The sequence below is a fragment of the Dromaius novaehollandiae genome, chromosome 4 (genome assembly GCF_036370855.1).
Source record: "Dromaius novaehollandiae isolate bDroNov1 chromosome 4, bDroNov1.hap1, whole genome shotgun sequence".
Taxonomy (NCBI): domain Eukaryota; kingdom Metazoa; phylum Chordata; class Aves; order Casuariiformes; family Dromaiidae; genus Dromaius; species Dromaius novaehollandiae.
In genome coordinates, this window is record NC_088101.1 from 64,091,601 (window position 1) to 64,115,790 (window position 24,190).

The following is a 24,190-nucleotide window of genomic DNA, read 5'->3' on the forward strand; positions in this document are numbered from 1 at the left end:
AACACTTAAAAATATTTCCCACTTTAATGATATTTACATAGATTTTATTAACTGCCAAAAAAGAGAGGAAAAAAGTTATAGTTTTGAATTGGAAACTGCTGTTGCCTGAGAACTCTAATACATCTCAGCAATGTCTAGAAAGGTATTATGAGAAAAGGTCTTTTACTATTTAAAACATAGAGTTTATAATCTTTTTTTCCTTCCCATATTGATTTTTTTTTTCCTGCCTGAGTAACTATACACTTTCGTAAAATTTCATTAAGATGAACTAATACAGAATATGCACGTTGCAGATTGTCAAGTATTGGTGGTATCATTTTTTTCCCCCTTCTTACTGTCATCAGAAAATGTGGTGGTTAGAGTAGCAGCGTGTGGGAGATGTGGCTTCAGTTCCCTCCTCTGTCCGAGAAGGTTCAAAGCAGATGGTGGTGTTACCCAAGGAGGAGAGCCGCCTGGTTAATTCTAGAGAGGAGGAAGAAGCTCTTCTGTTGAAGCAGTTTGGACTTGCTACTCGTGAATGCTGTTTCTGCTGGGCGGAGAGGGCACACGACTCCCTGGCAGGGTCAGGACGCTTGCCTACGTTTTGGGCCCTGCCCCAGAGTGTTGGGGTCCTCCGGTTTTGCCTCGTTTCGTTTTGAATGTGGTTTGAGGAAACGGCTGTGAGCCAGAATCCAGTTAAGCTCTCTAACCATTAAGTTATAGTTAAGTGCTTTCACAGTGTGCGAATCTCCTTCTGAGGCAGTTGTCAGTCTTGTCTTCGGTGCCACGGGCTTAAAACATCAGTGCTGTGTTGTTGTCACAGAACTGGCTTTGCAGGCAGAGCCCTAATTGTAAATGGAAATGCACAAAATCATTGAGTGCTGTGAATTGAACGAAGGTTTTATAATAATCAGACAGAGTACCTGAAAAAAATTGATTGTTTTTGATCATGTGGGTTTCAGATGGTGCAGGAGAGAATAAGCCAACTTTTTGTGTACTTCTCGTTATAGCAGAAGCAGTGGTTTCAGCAGGGATGCATAGCTTTTGGGGAAGGTGTTTGCTAGTTAACAGCTGTTGATGAGCAGTGCGAAGAGAGCTCAAACAGGGGTGCTATGCTGATGCAATACATCAAAAAGTTAAGGTTAGAGCTTTGGTGGTGTCAGTTGGATTTTTGTCTCGTTTTTTACTGTAAAAGTTTTAATGGCATCTTATTAAAAGGCTTGGTATTCTAAACTTACCCTTGAGAGTGGTAACAATTCGTGCAATAGTAAAGCAGTGAACTGCTTTGGGGAATGGACACCCTTTGGGAACAGCGGTGGGGGAGCAAGGAGGAGAAAACCCCCCAGTCAAACCGTTCAAAGCAAGTTCTGTGCTAAACTCCTGTAAACCTATATGTTTTCAAAACCTTTATCTCATTTTAGTATTTAATACCTGTATTTGGATAGAATATACATAAAACTAGATTGAAAGTAACCTAAAAATAATAGTAATAAATAAATGACAGTCTTAAATAGTACTCAGCTATTTATAACAAGTGAATGAACCATACAGCAATTTTGTACCAGGTAAACAAATTCAGTAAAATGTCAGTTAATATATCAAGTATTGACTTACTAGAATGGTGGTGGGTGGTGGTTGTTGTTATTGTTATTACTATTATTGCTATTGTCCTCCAGAGCTATTTTACACCAGGATATATGCAAATTATAGGGATTTTAAAGAAAAAAGCAGAATATTTTCTCTTAGGACCTGCTTCTGTGCAGTGCTGAGCATAGATGCACCTCAAATTACATTCTGAGAAGCAGCTGTAAACTAAAATGAATGAATTAATATACTGAGTAGCAAATAGTCATTAATATGTTATTTTACATGTTGTATTCATATTTAGGTTCCTAACAAGGAGTAAAAAATTAAAAGTGCCAAATAATACTTTGATTTGCTCTTTCTTCACCTTATATAATTATGTTTTAACAAAAATATGCGTGGTAATTTCTAGGTAGTCTAATAGGTCTCCTTCAAAGTTACTTCAGGGTAATATTTCTTAACCTGGTAATTTTAACCATCTTTAACATCTGTAAATCATTGCATGTTGAAAGCAATGTATGAATGTTAGCATTCCGTAAACTACAGTGTTGCTAAATGAATTTACCCTCCCCAGGTATATGAGTGAGTTGCCACAGTAGAAATTGTTCTAATGTGAACATGCCATCCTAAAATGGCTAGAGGTATAGCCTATCTACAGTATATCTATTTATCTAGCCCAGTAATCTGGGAATAAAGTCTGCATAATTTCACTGTTACTTGGACCTGCGGGAGGAGAAAATTGAGCTTGACCACCAATACATCTTGAAAGGGTTGTTCTATTAATATAGTTGCTGTATGCTTTTCAGGTTGACAGGCTGTACTGTTTCAGTAGGGTATATTTTGTATTTCCTTGATTATGTTAAATAATACAACTTCTGAAAGTGCTTTCCTTATGTCTTTCCTATAGTCTGCAAGGGATATAAGTTCTAATATGTACAATTTTATTTTTCTAGAGTATTTGAAAGGTTTAAATTGTTTTCCTTGGTCTTGTGACAAAGCGTGGGCACCCTAGCATCACCTAACGGTGGAAAACAGATCGAATTTGTCTTGGCCTCTGTTTCCAGCTAACATGAAAGAAAGAGTAGCCCTTTTTTGCTACTACATACAATGATTCATCAGTTTGTTTTGAAATTCGCTATCATCAGGATATATTATTCTTGCAGTTTTCAGCTTTTCTAACTGAGAGTGTGTTTTCTTTTTGCTTTCTTAACTTTCTGTGCTAAACATATAGCATGATATTGTGTATTACCTCTTCCCTCATCAAGCTCTGGGCAAAGGAAATATAGTAAAATAAAAGCTCTGTACAATGGTAAAGCAAAGCTTACAAAGCAATTTAATATACTCATAAAATAAAAATGAGTGTATTATATGTGAAATATTATTTTATTGAATTACCACATGCTAGATTTTCTGTAGGTTAAGTAGTATCAACACAGATATTGAATTTCTGGTCTACTGAGGTCAATGGGACTGAGATTTCATCATAAATGTATTACTGTGCATCGTGTGAGTTTTAAAGTTTTAAAGGACGAGGTAATTTTTTTGTTGTTGTTATAGCTACTGATTTTTCCATTATTTCTTTAATTACAGATTGCAACAGAAGATGGTGCACGTTGGAAAGCGGCTTTCTAAGCTACTATGAAAATGATAAAGCTACCACTCCTAATGGAATGATTGACATCAGTGAAGTTATCTGTCTTGTAGTGCACAAGTCAGACTTCTTTTTAAATAGAGGGTAGGTTCCAGAGTTAATAATTTAATAAATAAATACAGATATTGTAACACTTCTGTTCTGGGTTTTCATGGTTGTTCATTTGTACCTGAATTTTGAACATGCATTTTAGAAAAAAGCTGTATTGTTTTATGTTGACTCAAAGAAATAAGTGCTAAGTGGTATTTGGAGATTTTTTTATAGTGATATAATGAAAATGCTAGGGTAATTTAAAAGGGCAGCATAAATTAGATACGTCTGTTTCTTATTAAAACTGTAATGTGTATTCTCAACACTTAAAAGGTTACGCAATGATAAATGGAACAATTAATAGTCATTTTTCTTTCTGGGACTGACCTCTGCCTCAAGCTAAAATTCTTGCTTTGTTTTTTCCTGATAATAATACAGCAGTTTAGAGTTTTCTACAATCCTTTTGGTTTCGGTCATGGATCTATTGGCCTCTGAAACCCATTCTTTGTTCTGCAGTTGAGCACAACAGTCAAACTGTTGAACAGTCAGTTAGTTTGAAGATGATGGCTTTTTCTGGCTGCTTCCACTCTTCAACTTCTCCAGCTTAGGCACAAGGGTAGATACCAGGCTCCTTCAACACAGAGAGAGTGAAACAAGCATTCTCCCTCTTGAAGGCTTCTTACAAGGTGGTCTCCACGTGACTTGGAATCAACTACTGTCTTGAGTGTAAAAGACAAGGATGACAGATACTGAAATAAGATATAAATGGCACAACAAATATTAGTTAACCTAATAGCTAACCTAATTAGCTAACCTTTTGTATTCCTTTGAAAGTGAAGGTTTAGAGGAATTTTTTTTTGGTTTTGTATAAAACATTAATACAGAGTAAAAAGTGTGTCTATATATATGTATGACTCTGTCTCAGAGTCGTGAGGTAAAAAACAGTATTTCCAAGAGTACTTCCCAACTTCTAAGCATTTTTGAAACATTAATTAGTTTCTCTGAGGTGTTGAAATACTTCATGAAGTTCAATATGAAGTTTCTGGAAGAGAGATGACCAGTTCTTATGAATTCTGAAACTTTACCTGAAAAAATGGGGCATGGGGAGGAAGAAAATTCCTGGCTTATGAATGGCTGTAGTTGACTGACAGAGGTAGAGAAAGGTGTTTTGCTTTGACTGCAAAAAGCTCAATGATACTTTGGACAAAATTAAAAATTATTTCCAATACACGGAAGGAAGTACAAGATGTGTGGTAAAGTAAAAGTGCAGCAGCATTGAAATCAGTTGTCATTGTTCCCCTTAACTTTGCTGAGGCAGGATTTCAGCACGTGCGTGCACACACGCACGCTGAGGGTAATGGATTCCTAACAGACTCTATGACATTTCTTTTTAATCTTTTTGTGTGTGTGAAAAATAACAAACAGATCCTTGTACCGTATGTATAATGCTGTAACACTTAAAGCTGCAAAGGATGCCTGTGAAAAAATGGGAATGATTCAGTATGCCTCAGAAAAGGATGCTGTGAAGAAAAGACCTTAACTATTACAGAAATAAAGGGAGTGGGAGGGGAGAAATCCTCACAAATGGTGATCCATCACCATACTATAAAATACAGTGGAGATGGTTTTCATTATTCTGCGGTAGCATCCCTTAATGGTATCCAGAAAAAAGAAAAATATCACTTTTCTCTTCTGTCATGGAATCTAGCCTATTGCTTTCTACATCTCCAGATGGTTGGATAATACCGAAATTAAAAATGCATCAGCTAAATACCTCAGTTTTGGGGAATGGCAGGCACCCTGATGCACTGTACCTGAGATAGGTTCTTGGGTATTTTTATGTTAACCTTTGCTAAATTAAGTATTTCATGTAGTGAAACAGTATGTCCTTAAGATGCTTATGCTGTTAGTTAGAATTAAGTATTTAAATATAATTTTCAAAGTGGTCATTCAAAAGAAAGAAGTGATCCAGATTCAGTTCTCAGACTGACTAGACAAATCTCCATCTCCAGCGTTGAAAGGAAAAAGCATACTCCAGCTGATTAGATTTTAGGGAGCGGTCACAGGTGAGTAATACTGAAATGGTAAACCACAATTTATATGTTAAAGTTTGACCCTAGGCCCAAAAAGGTATTCACATTCTCAGTTCCACTGGTTTCAAATGGGTTGTCTTCCATACTCATTTTTTTCTAATATACTATACTAATTTAGTGTTGTTTTTGTAGTACTTATTACTTGAGAGTTACAATTGGGAATGAATGGGTCCATTTTTTAAAACTACAGTACATTAAAAAAAGAAACATCTTTTAAGAACTTCTTGAGCTACTACAGCAACTTAAAAGGATAATTAGAAACATGACAGAGCCAAACTCTTCCTGATAGTGGCAGGCAATATAAGGAGGGCAGTGGCCACAAATTGCCACTTGGGAGGTTCAGTTTGGAAGCTAGGAGAAGCCTTTCTCTTAGAAGGGTAGCGGGGAACTGAAACAGGTTACCAAGAGAAACAGTAAAATCTCCATGCGTGAAGGTTTTCAAGACTTGGCTAGACAAAACCATTGGTGACCAGATTCAGGGTTGGTGATAGCCTAGCTTTGAGCATGAGATGAGACCCAATGACCTTCAGAAGTCCCTTACAGCCGATGTTTCTGTGATTCTATGGTAACTTGTTTGCAACTTCCTAGTCAATTAATTGGTCTGCTTGTATTGAACCTAAACAAAATGTTTTATATGCATCACAGCAATATTCTTGCTGAAATAATTCACTCTGAATTTTAATGACTATATTTAAATACTTTTATTAATTTCAGAATTGAATGCAGTAGCCTTTAAACATGTATTATTGACCTGAAAGATGCTTTGATCATGTTGCGTTATATAAAATACCATATGTTATTAGTCAGGTTGTAACATCAGAGGAGAAGTGCAGATGGATTCCATAGGAATGAAATAATGAAACTATATATAGAGAAATTGAATTCTTGCTTGTCTACTATTATGAAGACTAAATACAGCTGTCTTTTTTCCTCTTGCTTGCTTTAGGGACATCTTTACCTTTGAAATCTACTTAATGTCAGAACGTGTTTTTCTATTTGGAGCTGAAACTGCATATTCACAAAGAAAATGGACTTGGGCAATAGTTAAGGTAATACTGATAAATTATCTTTTCAAATTAGGCCAGGAGCCTTTGCACGAAGAATAAAGTGGCATTGTTGGCTTAAAATCTTCTGAGAAGCTGTTCTTGATGAATACTGATCTATCTCATGTGTAAAAGTCTTTTTTTTTTTTTTTTTTTTTTTGAACAGCAGGCAGAAACAAATTTTGATTTAGTGTTTGAAATGAGATAATACAATGAAATGGAAAAGGAATTGAAATAGCATTTTAATACTGGCCTTAAGAATATCTTAAATGTGCTCTAGTGTAAGAATAGCTGCTAATTTCAGTGGATAATGACATATACTCTGAGTTTATTTCAGCTAAGTCGTTTATGGTTGCAATTTGTATTCTTTTTCTTGCTGAAACAGAATTCCTAAAGCAATACTGTACCTAATACAGTAGCAGATGCTAATAGTCATGTTGCTAATAAAATTGATTGCAACTTAAAAGGAAAACATTTGGATTGTATAGTGTGAGTGGAGAAAAATGTGCTGTACTTGATTTTATAATGTAAACATAGTGTTTATACCCTTTTATGAATGATAAATCCAAAAGTCATCTTTTAATGCTGGTTTCATCTTTGTAGCTTATAGATTTGCAATATCTTGATTTTTGGGAAGGAAGGGGCAGTGTTTTTCTGACTCATCTCCCTCTGTTTGGTAGCATTTTGTTCCCCCTGTGGCTGGATGTTTACTGGAGAGAGACTGTGACCTCATTGGGCAGCTGTACTACAAGGACTGTCATAACCTGGACCAGTGGCGCAAGGGCTGGTTTGCTCTAGACAAGTCAAGCCTGCATTTTTGTCTTGAAATGGAGAATGCTCAAGAAGACTCGATATATTTAAGGAGGCTGCAAGAACTAAGTAAGAATTTCAGTCAACATCTAGAATCTGGAAATACTCTATAGAATTAATTCACTGTTGTCTCAATTCCTATTGCATTTTAAAATCATGAACATTAGGGAGCTCAGTAAACATTCCTTTGCATGAACCAGATGCTGTCCCAACTCTCTTGTAAATATGGTAAAGTTCTGTCTTGTTCTTTTTTTCCCCTACTTGATGGCACACGCTAGAGATATTTTCAGTGCTTCATAATGAATGAGGACAATTTTTGTTCCAGTTGCAGCAATATCTTTCTTACAAGAGTACAGAATTGTATAATAATACATGACCTTTTGGGACTTTTGTCTTGTCTTTTTGACAGTGCAGAAGTGCTCACTGCAGAATCTATTCTTGAGATGATTGACAAGCCTAGTTTTAAAATACTCAAAAGTGCTAGAAAAATTATAATTCTCTTTGAAGACTATTTTAGAGACTAATAGACTTTTCCTTTTTCTGATGCTAAAAGTCATCTTTGCTAAATTTTATGATGTGGAAAAGTTAAGAATATTTAGAACGGTCTTCCATGACCATTTTTATATCGATGTCTGTAATTTTGCTTTGAGTTGTTGTTATATTGAGCAGGACAATATGCTATATAGGAAAATAAAAATAAATTGAGATTTTGTACAAAGTATCGCAGATAAAATAATTTAGCACTCTATTGAAGATCATCTTTGTGGGTGCTGTTACCTTTCAGACTGGTTTGCAGGAACTTGCCTAAATGCCATTAGGCTTTCTGTGGTTTATTTACTGCCACCGAACATTTGCTGTGAATAACAATGTGAAAGTACTTTTTACTCAGAAACACACTTGTGCCTCCAGCTGTCATTTAAGCTTTTGAATACTTTCTGATCTTGATTTGGAATTAAAAGTTCAGGGAGTATGAGAACTAGTTTCCATACTTTGAGGATGCAACTGTGATTGCTTTTACTTTAATCATGTGAATATTCAAAATCTGCTTTTACTCTCAAGTACAGAAAGTAAACTTGCATTTAGCTTTTGTTGAAAATCTTCTTTGCTCATATTTTGATTATCAAGTATTAATAGTATAACAGAGTGGTATTCCTTTGAAATGTGTCCACGTGCTTGTCTTTCGATTTTTGTTTTTCCCCAAATAAGGCTGCTTATTAAGAAGACTGAATTGTATAAGTGAAGTTTGCTGAATAATCAATTATCAGTATGAGTTTAGGCACTTACCTTGATATTGAGTCAGTGAATGCAAATGAGGCCAGGAGTAAATGTTATACAGAAACATTATGATATGTTTATTGAACTTTACAGGTATTCAGGAATTTGTTTTCTCTAGAGATTAGATGAGATGAGATGTGGATGATCTATAAAATCTAAACTTTGAAAGAATTAACTTTTCAGAATTCTGAATTAGTAAACAGGTTACAGGTAATTTACCTGTTTATTATAGTGCACAGTATAATTTTAGAAGCACTGTTACCCAAAACTACCTAGAAGTATTATCTTGTTATTATATATAACATAGGTGTTTTCCAGGGAAGAGTTTTGGGTTTTTTTTAATGTTGTTTTTGAACAGGAATAATATAAAATCAACATAAAGAAGGGTGGCAGTGATCTTCACACTGTGCTTGAAAATTTTCTCTGAGATACATTATTGCAAATATTCACGGTCGTCAGGATGCAAGTAAATTAATGGATTTAAGAATCCAGTTTACTTCTGAACCATTATGTCCCGTAAAATTTGTATTTACAAGTTTAATCTTAATGTAATACAACACTGTAGCATGTTTTCACATTAAAAAGTATCTGTTTAATGTTTCTTTATTGTTTTCTGGTATTTTTCATGTAGACTTTATTTGATTTTATTGTACTGTTTTGTTTTGATAAACATGGAGCTTTGTTTCTATTATCAAGCAGCATTCTATATTTTAAATGTTTTTAAAAATTTCATGCTGCTTCTGTCACTGAAGATCACTGAAAAAATGTTTAAATGTGTGTACTTGTGTGTGTGTATATATGTGTATATGTATATAATATGAGTGTGCATGTGCTTTGTTTTTAGCAATCAGTAGTATGATGCAAAATGGAGAGAAAATAGATGTCCTGTTGCTCGTTGAAAAAGGAAGGTAAGGTCCCCATTTGAATAAAGCTTTGTGATCTGCCTGTGTATTGGTGTCTTAGAATTCTTGCCGATCAGTCGTGGGGCTTTTTCACTTGTGGTTGCTAGAGAGACAGTAAATTTGCAGACATTTTAAAGGAGGAAAGGCTTTGTGTATTAATTACGTTTTGTGTCTGTGTCAGGACATGCTAACAAGTACTGCTTAATTAAATGCAGATTTCCCACTGAGAAAATTATTCCCAGTCAGATTAGTCTGCCAATAATTGTTTCTTCAAAGGGACCTAACTTCCTTTAGCCTGTAAAGAAAAAAAGTACTTCTGTGGAGCATTCATCACTCACTTCTCAGTTTCTGCCACTCTAATGTCCCAGAATTCCCTATGTAAATCTGTGTAGATTAGGACTTGAGAGGGTGCTTGGTTAGTCTTATTGTAATGTCTGATTTCAGTTAGCAGCATGCTAGCTGGAAAAAAATGTGCTTGAGAAGCAAGCATAATCCATGTCTGCTTCAATGTTCTGCTATCATGGCTCTGTCAAATGTAGTGATACGGGAGGCTGAAACTTATAAAATGAGGTTAGGCTTCTGATAGGGTATTTCTGCCTTATCTATGGGTTCCGATTTAAAGAGGAAAATAAAATTATTGGAAATGAGAATTATTTTATGATAGAATTTCTTTATCTCATGGATAGGATATTGGGCAAACATCTGTATAGGAAATGATCCTGTGACTACTCAGTCTTCTGAGCAGCTGATGCTAGGTTAAAAAAGGAAAATGGATTGTATCTCTTCTGGGAAAACAAACAAAAAAAGATAGATACTTTTGACATCTATGCACAGTTGGAGAAACTCCTTGCAATTTGTGTCAATTTTAAGTCTTCCTCAAATACTGTTTAAGTTTCAAAAATGTGTAGCACATTAGAATTCAATAAGGTGATGTAGATCAGAAACAAACAACTTTTCCTTGAATTTTTTCAAGAATCATATTGAAAGGTTCAGCATTAAATAAGATTCACGGAGCAGCTAGGGAACCAGAGGTATCCTATTCAAGGTACAGTCCAACAGACGAATGCAAACCATGCATCTAATTTCATAGATATCAATGCTGAGCAAAACTTATAGCTCCAAGTCAGATTTTATTATTTCTTCATTATGATATTTCTGTCAAGTGAAGATGGGTTTTCCCTGAACTTCTTTAATAGTTTAATGGAAATTCTGAACTATTTGAAAATAATTTCAACAAGGGCATTGGCTGATTTATTATGACCATGAATATGTTGAATTTTTCTCCACTGAAGTCTTCCATGATAAATTCAAATACATAGTGTTCACGTTATCTTAACCATTAAAAGCCATATAGGTATGAGAGCTTTGGCATAGTGATTCTCACTGAGGATATTATTCCAGGAGTATTCAGGTGTTCAGCAGAGTTGCATGATATTGCATCTTGCAGTGGTAAGAAATTTAATGTGTGTGGGTAGAAAATAAGTCGGTATAAAATGATCTTTATCTTCAGACTCAATTTTTGTATATGTAAAAGACAGCAATTTTCCCTTCCCTTCTCTGATAACTCTAGGTAAATTCATTAATATAAAATAATATATTCTTTGGCAAGAAGTCAGTATCAGCTAAATGACATGCCAGGTTGCCTGTTTTGTCTTTAATCTTATATCAGTGCCTGTATAATGCCAAGTTTGGCATTGGGACTCTGAAGAGTGACAAGTTTATATCACTAATCGATTGACAACTTCCACATTAATTCTTTAGTTAATTAAACCTAGGATAAATAACATAGTCCCAAAAATCAATGTTAAGAATGAATATAAAACAAAATGAATAAGGTTTGTCCAGAATTAATAGAATTTTGAAAATGAATGAGTTTTTTGTATAAATTAAACAAATCAAGCCAGTTGATGTCCTACATCATCTTGCTAAATTTTCTTAGGAGAAACGACAAAATACTTTGACTATTTTCCTACTGAGGCTTGTGTTGTTGTTCTGTTTGTGGGTCTAGCATCCCATTACTTATAAAAGCTTATGCCCATTTTTCAAGTCCCAGTCACTGGGCTGGTTAATTGTGGGAGGTCATACATTAGACACATTGCACACCTTTTTGTAGGCGAAAGAATGACTTAAGTTGTTACAAACAGATTTCTCATTTAAGAGTGATTCCATATCAAGTAAAACAATTTCAGAACTGTGAACACTCGTAGACTTACTGCGAAAATAAATATAATAAATCCATGAATTCTGGACTTTTAAGAAATAATTATTAGTAAATTTATGCTTATGTTAAATTTATGGGGTACATAAACTGAAGGTTCATCTGATCCATAACTACTCAGATGGAGAGTCACTGCTTTCAAGCATGGGCAATAAATAGTTACTTTGGTCATTAAATGTTTAGTGTCTCTTTACTTTTTGATTGATTTTTGGGCTGCAAGGTGCATAATGCTTTCCAGCTTGTGTACAGTAGAAGAGAGAATAGTACCAAAAGGTACATGAGGTTTTTCTTAGTTTTTGTTCTTGCTCTAATTCTTTCGTTTTATATTTCAGTCTGAAGTTTCATAGGTATGGATCCCCTCCCTCCCCTCACCCCCTTTTTTTCTTTTTTTCTCTTTCTTCTCTACTCTGTCTTCTACTCTGAGAATTAATAAACAGCAAGCTGGTATCTGATGTGCTCAGCAAAAGAAGACTTCCAACTCAGAAATAAAGGGGGATGATCATACTATACAAACTGTTGTACATTGCAGAGTAATTATGAGAAGTTGAACCAGGCTAAAGCATTCTTTTAACAGATAGACTATTTTTCTTTTGAAGCTCAGTAGACTAATTTTCACAATAATCCTAGAATTTTTTCTCATTCTAGAATTTTAATTTGTTTCAAATCACAAAGATGTTTCATGTTTGTATTTGGGAGTGTTTACTAATGTAGATTAAATCAGGAACACACTTTCGTGGCACCTATTGAAATTTTATTACAATGTGATTTCTGTTAGAAGTTATTGATACTACTTACCACAGAGATGGAAATCCTGGCTTCTCCCAATGCTGTTTTCTGATGCCATAATCACTGCAGAACTCTCTCACCTCCTTGCATGTTCTGCTTTCAGAGTTAAGCCTGCTTCTTGATTTCTCTCTAGAAGTGGCAAACCACATTCCAGATTTCTATGTCTGATATTTCCTTCTGTTGTCACACAGAGATGTCTTCTGGTTTGCTCCATACTCAGTTTTTGTTTTTCCCTTGATCTCTCCTACTTGTTTGGCAAATTCCCAAGGCAAGTGATTAATGATACTTGATTGTTTGTTGTCATCCAAACAAAAGTTCTCTAGTAGATGGGTGAAGAAGTATTACTGCTATTACTCAGCAGAGGTCAATAGAGGGACCTGATTTTTATACTGAAGAAGGGAAAAGTATCTGAAAAAAATTGTATGCAGTGAGATATCTTCCATATATAAAATTTAGTGCCAAATCTTTAGTGTTTTACTTTAAGGAAAAGCAGTTGTGCAGACAAGTCAGTACTCAAATGTTCCTTCATTATTTTTTTCTGTAATCATTTAAGCTCTCTCTTAGGTGTAGGTGAGTGTTTTCAGACCATAATGTAATCCAGATGGTGCTTTTTTTTTTTTCTTTCCCCTATTACACTTCTCTTGTACTTAACTCTTTCTTATTATAGATAATAAACCTTCCCTACATACTGGCACAATTTCTTTATGCTGATGGTTCATTAATTACATTGCTTTCTGCTTAACCCTTTGACGAAAGCAGTAAGATCTGTTGTAAACTGCAATTATGATTATGAGCACAAAATTCTGGAATCCAGAAATAATCTGAAAATAAGACTCAGATGGACACCACGGAGTGAAAGGCCTTGTGATTCCAGTATGATGTACTGGATATATGGCCCTTAACATCCTTTGAAGAAATATTGCTGACCTTTCTTATATATCTCTAATTATCAGTGGCATTTCCATACTTTAGTTGCATTTGATTATTCTTATATGATTTGATAACAACAGATACATTTATTTCCTCTGTTTTCAGACATGTAGACTATTATTTGAACTTGCCTGAGGACACTGAGCTGTGCTGCTGTCTCTCTCCCTTCTTCCCTCCTGACAATCCTTACCCAGAACCATTTAATATCACTACTTTACCAATGAAGAGTTGTACAACAAAGTTTTCAAAAATAGCTAGAACCGCTGGACTTTGTAGAATATGCCTGTGAAGATGGGCTAAAGTTAAGCTACCAACCTTTGCACAGTTGCAGATAAGGCGTGCTTACATATTTGTTTATCTGACTACCAGTGCAGAAGGATGTGGTAGTCCATGACAAAGATGAAAAGCCAACAGTAGCTGGCTTGAGGATAGGACTAACTAATCTTGGACTGCTGCAGCCATTTAGGCCAATCTGAATGCTCCAGTTCACTGAGGCCCAAATCTGCAAGGAGCTTCAAACTGGTGAGCCTGTTGACCTTTGAGTACTTGAATTATAAATTTCTTGGGTGTAGACTGTATGTGCTTCATTTGTAACAGTGCAAGACCTCTGCTATTGTTCACTATATAGTCAGTATTGCTAACTATTTTTATGAAGTGCATGCTCTTTCATTTTATCAGTTTTTGAACTGGGAAGGAGAAGAAGGATGTACATAGAACGTACTTAGAAGGCACTGAGTTTACACAATAGGAATGCATTTCAATTCTAGTTATAAGTCTGCATAATTGGTGGGAAAGGTAGAGCTTTATAGATGTTGCAGTAGAAAATTCTTTTAAAGATGATTACTTTTACAAGCTTAAAAGTATTCTTGACTTTAGATTGCTAAGTCATGCTGTGAATGGGACATCAGTACACTTTAGCATGCACTTATTTGTTTAATCTTAAGCCTTGCATTTAATGTAATTTTGTGTTTTGGTAATAGATATATTTCTTACTGAACTAATTGGTATTTGCTTTTATTATCTGTTGAAAACTGGGAGAGATGATGACACTAACATGAATAGCAGAGGCTAGATCTGTGAAGCTGTCTCTTAATATATGAAGTTCTGTAGAAGACTTAGTGAGCATTGAGGGAAGTTCCACATGCCTGCTGATGACCATTTCCTCTTTACTTTTTAAACTATTTTGCAGTTGCACGGAGAGGGATGTCAGCAAATCATTTCAAAGTAGACAAAATTGTTGTTTAGTTCAGCTAGAAGTGTTAAAATTTATATAGAAGGAATAGTTAAACTTCTTATTTGTACACTGTTGTATATTCTTATGTGGTTTAAATGTATTCTAGCTGTACTCTCAACAGAAAAGACCAGGTATGGTTTGAGACGAGCTTTCCAAGCCAGTTCTGCAGTGAATTGACTGAATTCTGAACTGGGTCTTGGATTGGTTTCATTTCCTCTTCTCCCTTCTTCTCTTTTGTGGTGTTGTGGTAAATGTTGAAATTGCCTCTCTGAGATTGAAATTGTGTCTGAGGTGAGGAGATTTTTGACTGGGCAAAATTAATATATTTTAAAAAATACTTAGTTGCCTTCTTTTAACAACTGAGGTTCCACAACATAAACAAGACTTTCCATGTCTGTATTTTTTCCACTAGCCTCTCTGCTCGTGATTGTGTTGATGCTGTATGATTCCTACTTGAAGAGATTCCTCCTTTTCTTTGTCAATTAAAAGAACCCTCTTTCTCTAGAATTAGAGTTTAGCTTGACAGTTTTTCAAATTTTAGAAAATAATGAAACAATCATCTCTTAGTAGTTCTGATCCATTTCTTTTATGTGATGTAGTAACTCCATTGAGGGGAAGATGGGAAGATCCATACAAGATCCTACCGGATGTTCTCTTTCACATAGTTTAGGTAGTTGATACATAGGTAGCTATAGATATATAGGTAGTTGATTGACAGGCACTTGATTTAGACTCTCATATCTCTATGAAAATATATAGATACAATATGTTTGTTGGCTTTGGCGTTTAATACACTACTATATTTCTTCTCCCCTCCTCTAATATCTATTCACTGATAAACAGCAGAGTTGCCTTTTTTCTTTTGTTTAGGTATAATAATATTTTCACCTACAGTATCCTGCTTCCTGTGTATATCATAAATCTTTGGATAACAAAAAAACTATTCATGCTTCCATTTATCTTTTTGCATAATACTCTAATGCAAATCCTGCTGTTCTGTAGAAAAATAAGATAATATGTATAGATGTGTGTTTAAAAAAAAATTGTGTACAGAAGCAATTAAAAGTCGCTTATAAATCACAATCCTTACCATTGCTGATTTGTGAATAATAGTACTGAAAGCATAGTGTAACATGCAATGTCAGACTCTGTTTCCACTCAGTTCAAATTTTTTAATTCCTGTTTGTATATGGCTACAACAATACTGGAGGATCTCAGGGTGATGTGTTGCTTGGAAGCTGTTGATTGAGAACTGCCTGTGTGGGATAACCATTCTGACAGGTCATCAGAAAATGTTTGGAAGTATTGAAGTAGCCACACTCATTTTGCTGTAAAAGTTTGAGAGCCTTATGTAAGTTCCTGATTTTTTTTTTTTTTTAAACCCTCAGAATAACTTAGATTTTTCTTATTGGAAAGCAGAGGCTGAGTGTCTATACTATCCAGGTGTGTGTAGTGTTTAATATGACTTTCAAAGTCATAAAGTGAAGGCTTTTTAAACAGGAGCTTCAATATGTAGTTATTTTAGTGGCTTCCGATCTGCTACTGAATGGCTGAACCTGTACGGTGGGTCCTGAGAATATTTTGCAGATCCTAGGTCCAGGCATATGCTTCAACTGCATCTGCTCTGCCATTAGATAGGACCCACAATTCCCTCTCCTTAGTCTTCCCTTCCCCTGTGGCATGGTTTCCATGGGAAGGAAACTGGATGAACAGGCTGAAAAAGTACAGAAGACACTGAATAAGACTCTAATCTGAACATTTTGGAGACCTGTAGTGTACCTACTATGTAGATTAGAAATGGCTCCAGATTCCTAGTGAATTCCAGAACTGCTTATTGGCTTGCAGTGTGCCATCACATGAGCTGGACACAGAACATTGTAAGTAAAATTTCAGTGAAGTGCAATTGGATGAGACATCCGAAACAATTTGATACCATATTCTTGGTAAAGTTAGCTTTTCCCTTCTCCCATGCTGTTCCCGTCTTCTCCCTTGTGCTTGCTCTGATGATCACCTGCCCTCTTCTTGTGCTGATCCGATCCTGGAAACTGACACAAAGCTATTTGGTTTGTCGAATAATTTGCCTGGGGAACATATGAACACCAAGGAGGTGAGAAGTAGGAGAAGGCAATAAGCTGTGATGTTCTCACTCTTTTCCTCTAACTGCACCTGATACCACTGACTGAACCTAGATATCTCGTATGAGAGATTCTGTGTCCTCTTTTCCCTGCTCCCACCTCTTAGCAAAAGAAAAACAATATGTTTTTAGATTTCCTTGTAATTTGAAGAAAAATGAAACATTTTGCTTTAATCAGTTATGAATAGTTCATTTTTAATTACCTTTATAAAAATCCTGATTTGTATTTTTCTAAAAAATTGAAATATTTGAAAAAGCAGAATTGAAATATGCAACTCCAAAAATACCCACCTTGAAATAAAAATGCTCACCTTTTTATAAAATGTATATAGGAGAGATTGCTAGGTAGTTTTAATATTAAAACAGTTGCTACTTACGTACACACACACGGGTGAACACAGTCTCTTAAACTGTTCGGTTTTGCAACTGTGTCCTAGAAGCTAGCCTGTCAAGGGTAAACAGAGGGGGTTACTGTAGCTTGTTTAAATAATTAAATCAGAACAAAAGCAAAGCATGCTTTGAAATAAGTAAGTAATTAAAGGATTGTTTATCCTACTGGGATACCTCAACTGTTAGGATTTTTTCATATATGTTCCTTAGATCTATGATTTCCTAAGGGGGATCATTTCCATACAAGTGACAGAGGGAAGGAGAGAAGTTCAAGGAGTCTCGGCTCCTTTATGGGGAGGGGAAAAAGTACAGAACAAGAAAGCCTTTTCCTATATTGAAAGTTGTCTGTAAATCCGTGCTTCCTGCTTAGCTGTTGCTTGAAGGTATGGATGCACAGTAGGAGTGAGGCCAAAAGAGGAGTAGTAAAATGTTTGTCAGGTCCTGAGAGAAGGCCAGACAGTGTTTGCGGATCCTCTTCCATTCATTGTGATGCTGCTAGTACAAATATAATATTATTTGCAATGTTGACACAAGAATAATGTCCATCATAGTAGGTGAGAATTTGTTGAAGAATAAAGGTGCTGTAACAATAGAACTCCACCACAGCTTTCTGAGGTAGAAGGTTCCTTGATGTCTTATTCCAAATATTTCTTCAAACCCTTGAATTTATTTGATTTTTTTTTCTCTCCTGATAACTGCTATGCTGTTGTAGTAGAATAACAGCAAATTTCCATTTCTTTTCTGGTTTCAAAATCTTTTTCAACTTTGCAGAACACTGTACATCCATGGTCATACGAAGTTGGATTTCATGGTCTGGTATACTGCAATTGAAAAAGCAGCAGGTACAGATGGTAATGCCTTACAAGATCAGCAGCTCAGCAAAAATGATGTTCCTATTATAGTGAACAGCTGCATAGCATTTGTTACACAGTATGGTAAGTATAGCAGATTTTTATTCAACGTAGGATCATTTGTATAATACCTAAGCTGCCACACCATCAAATCTCATTGAATGGGTCTATGTATATATAAACTAAAACTGTGCCCCTCATTAGCCCTGCTACTCCTTGATGGGATAGCAAAGTACAGTGCAATGTATCTGAGAATGAGCGGTTTGGGGAGATGCAACTCAGTAGGCCCCCCTTCATATTTTTAAATTTGACTTTTTTGCTTGATGTACTCAGCCTTTGGGTCCAATGCCTCAGAGCAGAACACGTCTGGCCAGAAAATAAGCTATGTGAACCAGGAGAGGTTCTGGCCTGGACTGGTCATCATATCTTCTGTGAAGCTGATATAAACTGTGCTGCCTGTGCTGAGTCTTAAGGCTGCTTCTGTTTCAGCATAATGGCCTAAGGAAGTATAATTGCTTGCTGTTTGCTTAAGTAATTATCGCCAGCATAATTTTCCATAGTGTTAGAACATAGATAGATGATGTTTTTTTCCTTTTTGTACTGCTGAGAATTAATCAGTCCACTTGTGAAATGCTACATACGTATCAACCCTATACAAATCTGTTTTCAGCATAATGCTCTCTGTGACCCCTGCCAATATGAGAAAGCCTAATTTATATTTCAATGGTGGATATTTAAGCAAATAACTTTTGAGTAAAACCAAGAAAAAATTTATAGGGTTTTTTTTAATCATTAGCAAAAGGAATTATTGTGTTTCATGCACTGAAATGTTAAAGTCTGATAATTATGTTCCCCACTCAGAGCTATCACTAGATGTGTTTTAAGTTAAAATTCAATTTTCTAATGTCTTTTAAATAAATTAAATCTTCATTTAAATACTCTTTTTAAAAAAATCTTACTGGGTGTAAAAATGTTCATTTGAAAGCTGAAGACATTAGGCAGGAAGGAATTATTATTTGTATGAGGAATTATTATTTGTATACATTACTTAGACTTATACCTGTTTTTGCTGTCATCATAAAGATTCTGTCATTAGTTGTGGCCTACAAGTGAGAGACCCTGTCGGGTCCCACGCCTGTTCCTCAGAGTAACACCACAAAGGCAGCATCAAACAGGAGCACTTGTGGGCATCACAGTGCAAGCAAGCTGGCAGAGGAACATAAGATGCAATTTGCATAGGTTTTGGCAGAATTCTTCATTTGACTAATACATAAGGAAAGCAAGGTTTTATAGGAAGTATTCCCTTTTTTCAAGTGAAATGGGGAAGGCAGGAAACACCTCTACAAAAAGAAACAATGAGACTGTACATCTATGCCAAGCTTCCCCGAGTGCTAAAAAAAAAATAATGTTCTGTTTCTGGGTACTTTCACATTAAGTATTGAAGGTAGCATTAACTGTGTTTTAGACCATGATTTTTAAGCTGTGTTTGGGCTTTGCAGGTTTTAGTCATTATATACAAAAATAGTGGCTCATAGTTGAAGTCTGTCTGGTGGCTTCCTGAACCTGATAAAAAGCAGGAAAAAAGGAATTAGTCCTAGTAATCTTGATGCTTACAAGAGTGAAATATGTCAGATGGAATGAATACAGTAATACTTTATTGAGTCCCAAGTTGAGTTAATTAGTAGGGGAAGAAAAGTGTAGGAGTATTGGTTGTGAAAGCAATCACCCTGTGTGCACAGAGACAATACCGGTGATCAAAACTTCTTTCCTTTACTGCACTTCTTAAAACCATGGTTTCAAATTCTGGGAATTTGAATTTGTCTAAAGTATTCCTAAAATTACAATCCCATGCTTGCTTAACATTATGATGGGAAATTACAAAGAGGTTTGGTGGGTGTAAGCAGACTTATCAGTGTTTTTTCTCTCACAGGGTGAGGATGTGCAAAAGGGCAGAGGTACAGTGATCAGAGGTACAGTGATAGCAATCACAGTCTGTTTCACAGCCAGATATGCTTTTTGTATGATAAGGTTTCAAATTTTTCAAAAAACAGTTGACTTTATTGTGTGGGTTTTTTTTTTTTTTTTTTTTACTATTCCTGTAATTTAGGTTTGGGTAGCAAAGAGATCTATCTCAAGAATGGCAATTCTTCCAGTGTGGCTGAACTGCTAGAAAGCTTCAAAAAAGATGCAAGAAGTGTTAAACTAAGAGCTGGAAAACATCAGCTTGAAGATGTGACTGATGTACTGAAAAGTTTTCTTTCCCAAATAGACGATGCACTTCTCACTAAAGAACTTTACCCATTCTGGATCTCTGCTTTAGGTAATGTATTCAATAACTCTGGATACAAGGAAGGTCATGTGCACATTTTCAGTGTCAAATTTAAGGATTTTGTTTATCACTTGCCCTATGTAGGCATATATTAGAGGTTTTGTTAATCAAGAAAATAATTATGCATAAGTTAGTGGGAAAAATTGCTTAAAGAGATTGGCTGCAGTAGATTCCTATGTCAGAATCTATTGCCTGTAAGTGAACCAGAATAAGAAAAAATAATGATGTTTGCTTGACAGTATCTCTGTAAACAGTAGACCAATATATCATTGTATTCTAGTTGTATCAGACAAGGTAAGTGGGGATGATCAGTTTTTCATGGAAGCATTGATGGTACAATTCAAGAAACAGACAAATGTTTATTGAGTCGTCATCTGCATGATAGCTAGGTCACAGCTTTGATATTTGTGTGCTTTAAATATCTTTTATATAACTTTGATTGCTTTAATATGAGCCACTATAAGTTTTGGAAATTCAAGTATGAATATTACATATTTCTGATCTTTCACCTCAATTTGAACAAACTGGAGGGAAGAATATTAAGAATGTATTTACTCATCACAAGATTGCTCTCAGCTCATCAGGAATTGGCAGAAGTTGTATCTCTAACAGTTTAGATTTAAATTAGCTCTTTTGTGGAAGTACATAATGGTGTCCTACTGATTTAACTTCCTGATTTGTGCATGGGACTAAACTTCTGCTTCAGCTTTAAAGCAGACAATCCTGTTCTGTTGTGCATAAGTGATACCAAAAGTACTTGTAGGAAGACTAAAACACTTAGGAAGATACATACCCCAGAGAGCAAAATTTACACAGAGTTGAAGACTTTGAAGAAATCAAAACATAGTGCATTCAATAGTTAAGAGTGCTAGCAATCACCTGAAAGGGATCATGGTTTTTTCTGTGGTTTTCATTTTAAGAAATTTGGGGCAAATAGGAGACTGAGTAGAAATTTTTTTTTAAATGTTAGTAATTGTGCTTCTGCCCTGAGCAGGGTTATGCTCTATAGTCTTTACACAACAGTCTCTATGCAACCTAGAGAGGCAGGCTTAATTTAAAGGTAGAGCGCTGTGACAGTGTCTCAGACACTATCATTCTCAAGGCTGGAATTGCTGTTATCATGTCTGCCACTGTTCAGCTACATTACTTTGTACAACTCACTCGCCACTGCTTCTCTTTTGCTCAGCTCATATTAGTCTTATATGTTCAGAACTTCAAACTACTTTGGACCTTGATACGCTACTCTAATAAAAATAAAAAGATGAAAAGGTCTTGTCATTTTTCAGCTCTGGGAACTCTTAGAAGTATTTTCACGCGCACGCGCACTCACTCACTCACTCTACAGGTTAAAATGTCCTTTGAGTGGAAAACCAATTGTTGGGATTCCTGGCATTTAGTCTTAAACTATAGCAAATGGTGCTTACATGTAGAAATGTGGCTCTTTATTTCTGATGTTCTTTCTCTGAACTATTGTACAATAATAGACTTTGTTGATAATAGACTGCCTGTATTGTCTTCATAAAGAATGGGTTGACTGGGTGAATTGCAATTTTAAATGACTAGATGTTGCTGATGTAGTTAACGAGAATTGCTGTTGGTTTCCAGTGTACGCTGTTACTAATGCTCAATGATTATTATTTTCCGCCAGACACACAGAATGAAAAGGAACGTGTGAGGAAGTATGGAGCTTTTATTCGGACACTTCCGTCAGTCAATAGAGCAACTTTGGCTGCTTTGATTGAACACCTTTACAGGTCAATGCAGATAATGCACTGTAGCAGAGAAATGCTTGTAGTCTGGTCTCAGTATTACTCTAGCATTAATGAAATGTGGTTTGTTTTATCAACTAGTAAGCATCAAACCTTAAACAGTTGCCATGATTAATTATAATAGATCCTAGGCAATGCTCCCTTTAATTTATAATGTGTATTTTTTTTTCTTCAGTTGAATTTTCAGCAGTAGGCATCTATAAATATCAATTGGATGGAGCAGTGGAAGAGGGCTGCTGGTGTTTGTGTCCAAGTATGGTAATTTTTGATGGAGCTTCTTTATGTGAGGTCGCTTACCCCAGTCTGCTAGTCTAGTTGCTGCTAGTTGTTGCAAGTGGCTCCTGAGATTAAGAGAATTTTCAAAATAAATGTCCTTCTCTATAAACAGTATTGCACCAGACAACTTTGAGAATTAACTATCCTTCCTTTATTTCATCACTGCTTCATTTTGCAGTGGAGGTAGCTATGGAGAATATCAAAAATATGGACTGGGACAAACAACAAATCTTATTACTAAATCCTAAAAGCAGCAGGAAATGTATAAAAAGATGTGCGACTTTAATGAATCTGCAGAATCGTGGCTAAACAGTATTGGCCATTATTATATGGTATTAGGGTCCATTGAACAAATCAAGTTACTGTGTTCCTGGTAAAGTAGGGCGTAGAGAATGTGTAGAACTGTATCTTATGGGATACTATGTTTGGCAATAAAGCTGCTAAAAAGCAGTCCTTTAAAAAGTATTTATGCAAATATTAAAATGATTAGTGCTATTCTTGGATAATGATTACAGTAAGTATTGCAATTAATGATGTTTCTAAGCATATCCAGTTGAGATACTTACATGCTCTTATAGCTGTTCTGGAAGTTTGTATTCATGTGACAGCCAAAATTCTGTGATATTTTCAAGTGTTTGCTTCCTGAAGAAGATATATTACGTAAACAATAGAACTGATATGAAAACTTTACGATAAAAATAGAAACAAAAAATGATTCAATTTCTTTCCATGTTTCATGTGATCTTAGATCATCAGGTTGCAGGATATAGTTATATAGGAAATAATTTTGATATCACTTGAGGTGCAGATAGAGAGTATGTGTTTTCATTTCTATAAGGAGATGGGAGATCAGGTGAACATAACAATAAATAATATTTCGTTGGTCATTTCATTTAAGGTAGTTATTCTTTTTGAAATGCACTCCATATTCTGTAGAGGAGCTCTGAACAGCTGAAAGAACAATGGAGCTTTTTAAATAGATTTTTTTTTCTTTCTTTCAACAGGGTGCAGAAATGTTCTGAAATCAATCATATGAACCCTCACAATCTAGCCATGGTGTTTTCCTCATGCTTATTTCAAACTGAAGGCCAGACTAGTGAAGAAGTCAATGTAATTGAAGACCTAATTAAAAATTATGTACAACTTTTTGATGTATGTATCTTTATGTAAAATAGTATCCTATTTGCTTTACTGACAGAGGTGATAAAATATTGAAATCTTCTTACAGTTAAAAATGATTGTTTCACAGATTTTATTTGGTATGGGTTACACTGATTTGCAAGGCTGTTGAACTTTCTTATTCAATGGACTTTGTTCTTTGTCTGCTTTAAGTGTTAATTCCCAGATAGTTTAGCCTGAGTAAGAAAAGCTGTATTTATAGGATTGTTGAGAATCACTGTTTTCCAAAAGGGTGCCCACAACTCTTCTTGCTGGCACTAGCATGCCAGCTTTTAAGGAAACTTCAGGATCATGACTATTATCTTAGTCTCTGATATCTGGTAACAAATAGAGAAAAACCATTTGATTCCCAGGGCCTAGAAAGAACATCTGAATCCAACTAGACTGAGAAGTTGCTGCTAGCACAAATTTATCGTAGCCCATTCAATTTGGAGTTTACTGTTCTACTGTAATACTCTGTTTGGGAGATATGGTGGACTCCCCTCTCTTTTAGTATACATTTGGTAAAGTGTATAATATATCCTGTCAACGAAATGGTCTTTCTGACTGACAGAATATTTTGCATAACTGCTCTTACAAGAATGGGGTTAATGTTGTAGGCATTTCTATATTTTTTATATTCTATTGGTATTTATGTTAGTGTATTATATTATAGTAGTATTTATGTTAGCTTATTTTATGTTTATATTAGTTTTCCTATAACTTACAAAGATGATCAATTTTGAAC

At 35.3% G+C, this 24,190-nt stretch overlaps 1 protein-coding gene across 3 annotated transcripts in view; it reads left to right on the forward strand.

Annotated features, from left to right (window-relative positions):
• Positions 1–24,190, forward strand: part of ARAP2 (ArfGAP with RhoGAP domain, ankyrin repeat and PH domain 2) — a 128,096-nt gene that overhangs the window by 66,141 nt on the left and 37,765 nt on the right. For all 3 annotated transcript variants that reach the window (XM_064511327.1, XM_064511328.1, XM_026093712.2), the window contains 8 exons: positions 3,154–3,298; positions 6,284–6,386; positions 7,061–7,259; positions 9,310–9,373; positions 17,831–17,994; positions 20,018–20,230; positions 21,888–21,993; positions 23,289–23,436. In XM_064511327.1, the coding sequence (XP_064367397.1) occupies positions 3,154–3,298; positions 6,284–6,386; positions 7,061–7,259; positions 9,310–9,373; positions 17,831–17,994; positions 20,018–20,230; positions 21,888–21,993; positions 23,289–23,436 (1,142 nt within the window). The remainder of the gene's footprint in view (positions 1–3,153; positions 3,299–6,283; positions 6,387–7,060; positions 7,260–9,309; positions 9,374–17,830; positions 17,995–20,017; positions 20,231–21,887; positions 21,994–23,288; positions 23,437–24,190) is intronic.